At 38.2% G+C, this 10766-nt stretch overlaps 1 protein-coding gene across 2 annotated transcripts; it reads left to right on the top strand.

The window, feature by feature from the left end:
- Positions 1–302: 302 nt before the first annotated feature.
- Positions 303–10304, top strand: LOC109035076 (protein twisted gastrulation). Of its 2 annotated transcripts, none has more exons than XM_019048557.2 (6): positions 303–480; positions 1663–1883; positions 2394–2591; positions 3683–3887; positions 4538–4641; positions 5894–10304. In XM_019048557.2, the coding sequence occupies exons 2-5, from the start codon at positions 1685–1687 to the stop codon at positions 4614–4616; spliced, it is 681 nt and encodes a 226-aa protein (XP_018904102.2). In that variant the 5' UTR covers positions 303–480; positions 1663–1684; the 3' UTR covers positions 4617–4641; positions 5894–10304. The 2 variants fall into 2 exon arrangements, with proteins under 2 accessions (XP_018904102.2, XP_018904101.2); XM_019048556.2 differs by having other exon boundaries at positions 304–538.
- Positions 10305–10766: the final 462 nt, after the last annotated feature.

The following is a 10766-nucleotide window of genomic DNA, read 5'->3' as shown; positions in this document are numbered from 1 at the left end:
TGGAAATGGACTCAAGAGATAACATAAGATTTTATTGATTTGTGACACAATAGAAATATGAATTGAGTTTGTGCCTCGAACCTGTTATCAAGCATGAAAGTGCGCATATTATTGTATATTTCCAAGATTTTTAACGCAGTTATTCGGACTCAAGTTATATTCTGATGATAAAACTTAAATTCCTTCTCATAAAATTGCGGCTGATATTGATTCGCGGGTTATTTTTGAAAAGTGCAAAATTTCAGATGCAGTGTTCCGGCGCCCTGAGATACCGTCAACACACGGATTATTTGAAAATGAACCAATGCAATAATAACTGAACTGCGCTTCTACTAAGTTCTGGTGCTATGTCGGAAAATGTGTTTTTCTTCTAAGATTTTTCTTAATTTATTTTTTCGGTGATCTGTTTAGTCCAGCTTTCCAAACTTGATTACGTATTCGCAGTGTTTATTAAGCACATCAACTCCTTTCTTTGCGCCCGTAAGTTCTCTTGAAAGCATCGATTGGTTCAGCACATAAGAAGCTTTATCGGTCATTGGTAAATATTTGTGTGTTTTTACCTAGTTTATTTCAATAATTCACCCCAATTTCATCCATTAATGTTTTAGAAAAATTGCACGCATAAGGTTGTCAGTTCAGGCATGCTGCCTTGGCTTTAATTAAAGATCAAGCATTCAAACAGAGATTAAATAAACCAAGTTACTTACCGGACGTATTATCCAGACGACTCTGCGTAGCGATAAACAGACAGTGTCCTTGCCAAATAAGTGCACGCACTTTCAGACTGTGACAGAAGATTGACCATATTGCCTCTCTGTGACGCCTGACATCTTCCGTCGCAGCCTAGGAGTATGTAAACTCATTTGGCGCAGACTCTACTTTTCATCTCAGCACTGGAGCACTCCTGTCAAGTAAAACTACATGCTGGACAGGGCCTTCGAGATGATAATTGATTGTAGTTGGTCCGAGTCAGATTTGAAATTGGTCAGTACCCTGCTGTTGACAGTCCCGTGGAATTAAGAGTATTGTAATGTCTCTTAACTTGCCTGTCTTGCTCCTGTCAGGTACAATTGCCTGCTAAACAGCGCCTTAGAGGCAGTTGTCGGTCGCGGTCATAGACCAAGTCAGTCTATCGAATCGAATCATCCACCAATACTAACTGGTCCGTTGATCTAAGATCTTACATCATTCGCAAGAAGTTTAGCTCGACACCTCGTGGAGTGGCCACCCCTAACGCACAATTGAGAGTAGCATTTCCAACCATAACTTCATTCTTTATATTAAATGGTCAGTGGTTGTAACCCTTTTCAAAGCAGCAAGTCAATTCCAAGGTTGTAATTGGAGCGAAAAAGGGCCTGTAAAAATGCCTTTTGTATTTCAGAAAGAAGTTCACAACCCTTCACTTGACATTTCAGAAATTTTAGTCTCGCCAAGCCATGGTTTTTGTATATTGAACTCTCCCTAACCTCTCAGCCATTTTAGCAGGCTGTTCAATCCTCCTCATGTTGTTCAAGAAATTAAATTTTTCGCAGAAAGAAACAATATTGCTCCCCACAAATTTAAAAACCACCCAAGATGCCTTATTAAATATCAGGAGGGATGAAAGCACCGTGTAAGTATCATTCTGTGAAGTACTTCTTATTTTTATTGTTCCATTTGCAGGTAGAATTCAAAGAACGGCAAAATGATTAATTGGACTGCAAAATTAATGGTGCTCTTGTCTATTGGCTTTGTAAAATGTTGTCAAGAAGAACTGTGCGCCAGTGTTGTCAGCAAATGTATTTTATTAAAATCATGTGAATGTGACATGAAAGAAATAGCGTGTCGCAAAGAATGCATCAGCTGCTTGGGTGATTACCATGGTGAATGTTGCTCATGCGTGGGTAAGTAAAAAGTTCCTCTGGCTCCTCAAGGAACTTTCAGCTCAATAGCTCTTTTAAAATAAAATATTTTGATCCAGATATTAAATTCACAAAAAAAAGTCCGAGCTTCACCTGAATTTATCATAAATTTTAATATTTGAAATATACTTTCCTTTGACACAATTGGACTGAAAAAGCTTTCTGACGGCTGCAGACACCCCTAGACAATATTCTCACTTACCATTATTTTATTTGCCCCACAGAAATCACTTCCATCCATTAGCCTTAAAATTTTAACTTTCAGCAGATTACAGATCTGAATTTGATCCTCATTACCATTTCTTCACCTTAACTCTCCCGGGACAAAGAGAGAGGGGCTCCACCCTAATCCTTTGTGCTAGATGCAGTTTGATAAACACTAAAGTCCAGCTTCTAATTGATTTGACACTAACTCTGAAACCTTAGGTAAATTTAATGAATTTCATTGTGGCCTTCAATGAAATAACTGTGTAATTGCTCTTAAATTTTCAGGAATGTGCTCATCTGATGAAGCAGAAGATTCCCTACCCAGTAATGTAGGAGAACTAGCCGAGTCTGTTCCATCTCTCTTCGAAGCTTTAACAGTAGATAAAGACCCACTTCATCGTTGGCATACTTTTTCATTTCCGGTGTTCTATGACGTCACATTCTCAGGATCTCAGTTGGATGATAAAGTAAAATATATCTCTGGTAAGAGCCATTTTAATGCATAACTGAGTTATATTTGCTTGAATTTTGTATTCATTGTTGCAGTTTACTCCTTTCATCCCTGAATTATCTCCAATATCAGTGCCCAGCTTTATTGAGCACCAGGACACTGTTACTGCATGTGACGTTTATGAACGTTTTTCCTCTGAGTAAAAAAATACAGAGCAAAATCAAAGTTCGTGGGAGAGCTGCCAATTTCAAATTTTCTCATAATCAATTTAAAATAACACTACAAGAGACCACTAGACAAGGTCCGAATTTAAGCCTGTGACAGTGTGATAAGTTTTCTCATCAAAACTTCCTGAAGAAAACGATTTGTGTAACCAAAATCATTGTAAGTAATTTCTAAACAAGATACATACGAATGTTTTTCGATGCCTAAATTCAAGCTCTCCCCTCATAAAAACCCATATCTACTTGAGTTCAATCGCACACTAAACATGATCTAAACTGTCTCTGCTGCATGAAAATATGAAAATCTCAATCTTGTTGCTTCGGCTCAGCTAAGTATTTTACACTTTGAACAACACAGGGTTGGGGTGAAACAGTGCTCAATCAAGAAGCCTGCCAAAACCGTTCTGGTGCGAGATTTAATTCATGTAGACCCTGATTTTTCTTGTGAGTGAAAAATGCAAATTTTTTGTAACCCAGTCCAAATAAAAACGTTAATTTCGAGGCGGAGGTTGAGCTCAATAATTTGTGTTGCAAAAATTGTGCTCTAAGCACCTGACAGTTAAAGGAGGAAACATAATCCAGGATGCTCACATTCGTACCGCATTTAGTGGTCCATTGTTTGTTCCTGTGAACTTAATTCTTGGTAAGTATTTTTAGCTTGCCTGAGTGTTTTAAAAAGATTCTACTTAATTCTCATTTAAAGTCGGAATCTTGTAATTTAGGCCCGCAGTGCCATTTCGTGCGCCCCCCCCCCCCCCCCTGGTGTAGGTGAAATGATGTTGCTGATTTAGACTAATCTCAGGGAAAGGTAATGAGGGGGGGGGGGGGGAGTTTGGATTGCTGTTTTTTGTTTCAATTGTCAAATTATCATGAGGGAATAATTTTACTTCTTTTTGCAGACTCAGAAGAGGAAGAAAAATCAAAGATTGAGGGAGGTTTAATCACTCAAAACTGCACTGTTGTTTTTAAGTCCCAGTGCATGTCATGGCACAAGTGCAGAGTATCCTGTCAGTCGATGGGTGCTGCCAGTTATAGATGGTTTCATGATGGCTGTTGTGAATGTATCGGTGAAAACTGCCCTAATTATGGCATCAATGAAAACAGGTAAGACTTATCATTTTAGTCCCAGTATATTTCTCTTCTCTCATTTCTTTTCTGCAGTGAAGTTGCCGTTTCCATGTCTATCCTAGCAATGGAATCTGACACACATTAGAAAGATAGAAATCCTGGAGGGTTTTATTTTATATGCTCTCGTAAAATGCTCTAACTCGGTGAATTCTTTACCAAATGAGCTCAACAAGGTCTCGTATTAAAGCCATGGATGTGGACTAGAATCTCTTACAAACCATTTTTCTATATCTAGCATAGTTTTCTCTAAACAGATCCATTGACAGAAGTTTTAAGGCAGCCTATGTACAAACTATTAAAAAGTTACCCTACCGTCTATAATGTCTTTCTCTAAATTTAATGCAAGGAAGTCGTACTCAAGTTTGATTTATCTGTTCAAATTTCGTGTAATAATATCTTCTCCCCAATATAGTAGTCAGTCAGTCTCTGTCGGCGCATTTTTTGTAGACACTCCAACTTCTCATAGAATCTTTGTAACTTATTCTAATTCTTCAAGGATATCTCTCAGAGTCATTCAAAGGTTGAGTTTGAATTTGGGTGAAACCTCATCTAATGTACACCCATGGAGCGTTAGATTCCTAGTAATTCCATCTTAATCATTGAATTTTTTCCCCCTTTACTTACAGATGTGAAAGTTGTCCAATTACTAAAATCACAGGCTATGAAGAGAACAAATTGGACTTTGGAGAAACTTTAGACTACTAACTGACTGTTTCCTGAAATATGCAAGGTAAGCTACTTTTTAAAAGTTGCATCTCAATGTAAACAGGATGTCCATAGAGTCAAAAAATCGCAATTAGTGGTACTGACTGTCTTGTGATGTGGCGTTTTTTCCCGAAGACCTCATGGTACCGCCCTAAGTTTTTATGCCACCTAATAACCACCAAATTTTCTTTTTTCTACCTCAATACATGACTTTAGCATACTTTACTTTCCTTTTCGTATAAATTTCACTTTTTCTATGTTCCTAAGTATCTAGTCTCATTAGTCTTGACCTATGGATTCATAGATCAGGCTTTTTTCTGCGTCCCTGAGCAAAAAAAGTCAGGAGACAAACTTCCAGAAAGTTCTGAAGTCTTTTCCTCTCACTTGATTTTTTTCTATCTTTTAAGTTTCCATAACTGTTGGATGAAAGATTTTGAAAAAAAAAGATGTACAAATTTTTGAAAGAAAAATGTCTCTTATTTTTAATAATAATCTGTAGATGATTGATACAAGAAAATCAGCCGTTTTTGTGATTTTGATCTTAGAAACTATCTCCCCACCCTTGTGTAAGAATTTTGGTGATAGTGTTTTTAGCCCCCATTACAAAACTAATAAATTCATGCAGTTTTGCGACAAAATGTATCTTCATGCTATGAGCTTTTGAGGGCATATGTTTTAGTTTTGTGCTCTTCACAATTTATTGTAACTTTTGATCGCTAAGATAGGGGTGTTCAAACGAATTCTTGCCGGAACGCTATCGATATCGTCTCTTATTGAAACTGGCGGCAGTACCGACAGTGGCGATGATATCGACAACAGCCAGCCTTATCAGATTTTTGAGAGCTCGCACTCAATGCATTGTTGCCCTGTGTGTCGGTGTGCCTGGCGCGGCGGCGCGTAAAATAGATGTACAAATGGCAACAGCTTATTTTCGCCAGCTCCGAAAACTCTGATCACTATCGGCAAGAGCGCTCTTATCGTAACTGTTTCTTAACGGAACTGTTTCGGTAGCTTACCGACAACCGATAGAACAGCCCTATGCTAAGAGCCTTTTTAGGGCACCAAGTTGCTTAGCCTGCAGGGTAAAATAAGTTGGTATTTAGGAAACATCCGTTTGGTAGAATGACTGTTCATAACATGCATACAAAGTTTTGAGTGGAGATCAGAATTTAGTTTCCAATGGTGTTGTAAATTTTAGTCAATGTAATAATCAATATAGTAACATGTACTTTACTGTACACACATAATTAATTTTTATTTCTTGTTTTCTGCTCCAGGAGTGCTCAATCTTTTGATGAAGAATTATTGCCAACTGAAATGAAAAATTATTTTCTGGTGTCAACATTCTAAATCTCCCTTTACAGGAGGTCAATCTTGACTGGAGATAACTCCCCAAAAATGTTTCTCTTTTTTTATCATATTGTTTGAATCAAAAAGGAACAAATATTATGAACAACTGGAGACTGAAAAATCAAAGCATATCATGAGAATTATGCAAAGTAAGTATTAACAAAATTTATAAGATGATAGGGCTAAATAAGCACATATCTGCATTTTGAAACATTAATTGCAACGAGTGCCTCTCAAATATGAAACGTAATATTTTTTCTACCACTAATATCATTCATTTTGTTCTTCTCAAGGAACTCCTTGCAAGTGGTGTCTTTGTGCTGTAGCATCTTTTTATCTGAAATCTCATGAGAATGTTCCTCTCTCTTTTCTGCTAAGATCAATGTTTCATATGAATCGAATGTAAAAAAAAAACGTGATTTTGTGTAATGAGTTAGATTTTCGTGTGACATCCTGTAGCAAATGTTATTGAGATAGAGACATGCTTGCACTGAGGGTGCGTTTCTGAAGGGAAGGAAGGCCTCCCGGTGCGCCCCTCCATTTGTGGCGAATGATTCTCGAATTGAACGCCGGGTCTTTCGGAAAAATGTCATTATTAGAGAGTATTATCACCGGGGTCCTATGAAGAATATGGTCCATACAATATTTGACCTTAACGTTACAAGTATCCCCCCCCCCCCCAGTATTGTTTTTAAAGTTTCGAAACTGCCTGATTCCGCTGCCGGTTCGTTCCATAATATTACTCTCCTCTGTACGCACTCTTGCAGCGGAAAATTGTCATGGCGCGTGAAATTTCCCATTTGCCCATAATTAATCATGAGGTGTATTACGCTGTCGAAAAAGAAATTTTTCCCCGAATTTGGGGTACCCAAAATGAAGAGAGTGTTTACTTTGGGGCGCACTTTTTCTAAGATGTCAAAAATATCCTGTAAAAAATTTTTAATATTTTCGAAACCCATCTGCCAGCTCAAAAGTTCCATGCATATATCGAAGGATTTTGTAATATTGAAATAATACTCTGAAGGAGTATCACTAGCGAATAATAATTTATCGGTATTAATATTATTAACATGATTGAAAATTTTAATTACCGACATTTTACTAATAGAATACTGCGCCAATTTTAACGCTTGCCTGAGGGATTTCTGATCATTTGGCATCCATTTATAGTGTGATTCGAGCCATAAGTGGGAGTCAAAAAAGCGGGCTAAAGGAGTTACAGCTGACGTCATAATCATATTCAGGATTTGTTCCCCCTTGTGGGACCTTTGCGTTCCGGTTTGTCCGATGCCACTCGTGTTACCTTCTTTTCCGTGCCTTCCATCTCCGAGATTTGCTGCGCCTTCCTGTCCAGTATTCGTTTTATCGTCTGTAGATCCGGGTCCAAAGGCGAATTGAAATGAACGAGAGCTCTGGTCCGTGCCGCCCTCCACCAATTGAGACGATCTTCGTTCACCACTTCCGTGAACGGGTAGAGTTCGATTTTCGCCACCTCGAACCCAATCTCCCCCGGAGTGGTTAATTTTAAGCACGACCCGTGTTCCGTGTGACATATATACTGCGATAGAACGCCATCTTTCGAATGAAATGTTTCTTGAGCTAGCGCACGTTCTAGCCACCCATTTTCCGAACCGGGACCTGAGGACTTTGGTGATGTAGCAGCGACAGGTGGAATTGTTGTAGTCGCATGTGTGGAGGATGTGGAGGTGTCCTCCATGCGATGCGATGCAATATGTTCCTGTTCTAAGTTTAGCCATAAGTCGCAGAGCGCATTCTTCACCGGCGGTTCCAGTTCCGTTCGTGTAAATATCGTGAAGAAGGTATCGTTTTGCATGAGCATTGCGATATCCTTCCAACCACATGAGCGTAGCGATTCTCCTGTCCTTTTCAATTTTTTCATCTGTAACTCCCATGCGCGGAATATCTTCAGTAGATCTTTCTGATGAGGATCCGCAAGAATTGAGTAGAAGTTCGGATCGTACATCATACTGCGCATCTCTTCGATCACTCGGGGAAGCGGTGCTAGCCCTTGGTCCGCGAAGGGTATTAATTCCTGAAGCAATTTCGCTATCGGATGATTGTCTATCTTTCTCGACCTCTGTTCCGTTTTCTTCTTCTCCGCAAAAGCCCGTTTTTCTTCCTCCAATTCCAACTCCTCGTCTTGGAGTGCCTGAGTCGCTGCAAACATCTCCTCCCGCGGAGGACTCGCTGCTTCCTCGCACTCTTTTTCGGTTTCGGTCACGTTTCCGCGATCTTCCGCGCACTCGGATTGATGGTCCATGTCCGCCACTTCCTCCTCCTCCTCGGAGGCCGAAATCTCCACAATTTTCGGTTGAATTGTCACTTTCCGCGATTCTTTTTTCATCGTCGCACCTTTTTTCGTTGTCATTCTCTCCGTCATCTGACGAACTTTCTGGCCGGACTGAGGTAACGGCCCGTAAAAGCAGATACAGTGCTGTACGTTGTACTCGAGTCCTTCCTTTGTTGCCATAATGTCTTTTTAAATACAAGTGTTAGTGAGACTTTACTTTTTGCTGTGCAAAGCAGTTGCGAATTTTGCACATCCCTCTAAAACATTCATGTTTTGCAGTGCCATTTTACTTTTCACATAATTTAAGCCTCTGTTCTGAATAAGGACGTTTATAACTTTCAAAAAAAATCTCCCTCTGTTTTTGAATCTTGTTACTATTTAATCTATTGAGACAATGACACCTCTTCATTGAATTCAGTGGAAATAGAAGATTTAAGTTTGAAGTTAAATTGAAAGGACAGTACTTAAAAAGGTCATGAGCAACACAAATCAAGCTCAGGTTTCATGGCGGGGCCTGAAATACAAAAACGGAAAGTTTGAGAGGGGCCTGAAACTATGGGAAAAGAGGAGGTATTATCCATCAAAGCAATGTTTTCAATTTTAAAAGCACCCACTCTATCTACTTTCAAGAAGGGGATTTTGAAAAAATTGTTCTCATTTTGCTTACACCTTTTCCCTCTGATAGCAGATCATTTGAAAAACTGTGCCTCTACCTCTAATTTTCATATTATCTCGATGAGAGAGATAACTATCCAATTTGACTATCTCCTCTTAGATGATTGACTCAATTAACTTTTTCCTCCTCTGTGTCTGTATGTTATGTGTGAGAGGGTAAGCCTGTATGTGTGTTTCCGTCAAGTCTTCAATTATGAAATTGTCTAAAGCTTTTGAAACCTCTCATTTATTTTAGAGTGTAAGCAGTCAGTATTTTTGTACAGTTCTCTTTTTTTCAATACCTGAAATTATCGTAAAAGCAACCGAATGTTCCTTACAGACAGTGAATTTCTAATGTTTCAATACTTAAATTAAGTAAATTAGACCGAGCTCTGTAAGACGCAAAAGCTGAGATTATATTGTCATGTAGATTATGATAAATCTTTCTACCTTTTTTTTCTCACAGGAGACAATAATGATAGGGAATATTCATTTATGCGTCTCTATTCTATTTTTTTATACTCCATTTTAATTTTGCACTCCGTCGATGTTTATTGAAAACATTTTAACAATTTGAGACTGAATAACATTGAAATGAAATGTTACTACATATTGAGAAAAGGTATTTACTTTGACTCTCCTTTGCTTCTTCGCCATTTTTTTTAGTCCTGGAAACCTTGATAGTATTGTGTCCCATAAATGAGTTGATATCTTAATTTAATTAGTTAGGGGGCAGTTTTGCTGTTGACAGAAGTACTCAGTAATGATCAACTTTCACCAGTAGAATCTGTCAGTATACCAAGTTTAAGTCTTATATTAGTGGAGATATTGTCCATTGATTACCTCTTTTATCATTCTCTTAGGAAGGTGTATCTGATATTACAACTCAAAAGAACCAGGGTTCAGATGAAGCTAATCTTTTGTTGCGCATCAATACAATTCAACAGTAAAAATGTCTTTCTATGGCATACAAAACTGTTCGCTTTTTCCAGGCCTGCAAAAGAATTTTTGCTAACGAAAGTCTTTTTCTTTGACCAACTTATGCTCTCTAATAGAATTACCAAGTTCAGCCTAATAGGCTGACCATTATTTAATCGAATGCATATCGATGAATTCACTGATAGATTTTCCATCTTCAGTTTCTGACAAAATTGAACTCAACCTCAAAGATAGCTTCTTGGAGAGTCTTAGGATCAGAAACTCATCTTGTTCACAGTATTATCCTCTCATGTCAGTTAGATTTCATAATTTTGTGTTACTTGAAGTGAGGTACCTTTGTTATTTGCCATGTAAAGCACCTGTGCCTTATTCATTTTTGTGATGTATCATGAAATTAATTTTAAATATAACAATTTATATGTATTTTTTCTATATTGGAGCGTTTGTGTTTACTTTCCTATCTCATGAGACCCTCTTTCACATCAAGTGAGTTGAATATTGGCATAGAAGCAACACCTGAAAAAATCGTTTCATCATATTTGAAGTGTAATTTTGAACGTTGCTGTTGGTTTGGGAATTGGTCTGATGAGTTAGTCACAGAATCGTGTTTAATGGATTTAACTTCTTTCTTGATTGACAAAAAATAATAAGACCTGTCCAAACGTCTAGTTTCTATAACCGATGTTAATGGAGATATTCTCTTCGAAAAACACGGTGTATGCCGTCATCCAATGCAGCAGTACATACCATGGTTTCTTCTGTATTTGATTCATCAACCAAGGTGGAAGAAACCATGGTTTGCTCCACTGCGGTAGATGACAGCATACGCTGTGTTTTTTGAAGGGTGACATCATCTCTTTTGATATTGGACAAGTAAACTCGTTTGGACAGATCTC

This window comes from Bemisia tabaci, chromosome 3 (assembly GCF_918797505.1).
Source record: "Bemisia tabaci chromosome 3, PGI_BMITA_v3".
NCBI classification, from domain to species: Eukaryota; Metazoa; Arthropoda; class Insecta; order Hemiptera; family Aleyrodidae; genus Bemisia; species Bemisia tabaci.
The sequence above is the reverse complement of the archived record's forward strand: the minus strand, read 5'-3'. Positions and strand labels throughout refer to the sequence as shown.

What these genes read in the sequence shown, in the direction of transcription:
- LOC109035076 (XM_019048557.2), top strand. Translation starts at nt 1,685, where the DNA reads ATGATTAATTGGACTGCAAAATTAATGGTGCTCTTGTCTATTGGCTTT. An exon ending in TAAAGTAAAATATATCTCTG is followed by an intron (nt 2,592 to 3,682) that starts GTAAGAGCCATT and finishes TTCTTTTTGCAG; the next exon opens with ACTCAGAAGAGGAAGAAAAA. An exon ending in TATGGCATCAATGAAAACAG is followed by an intron (nt 3,888 to 4,537) that starts GTAAGACTTATC and finishes CTTTACTTACAG; the next exon opens with ATGTGAAAGTTGTCCAATTA.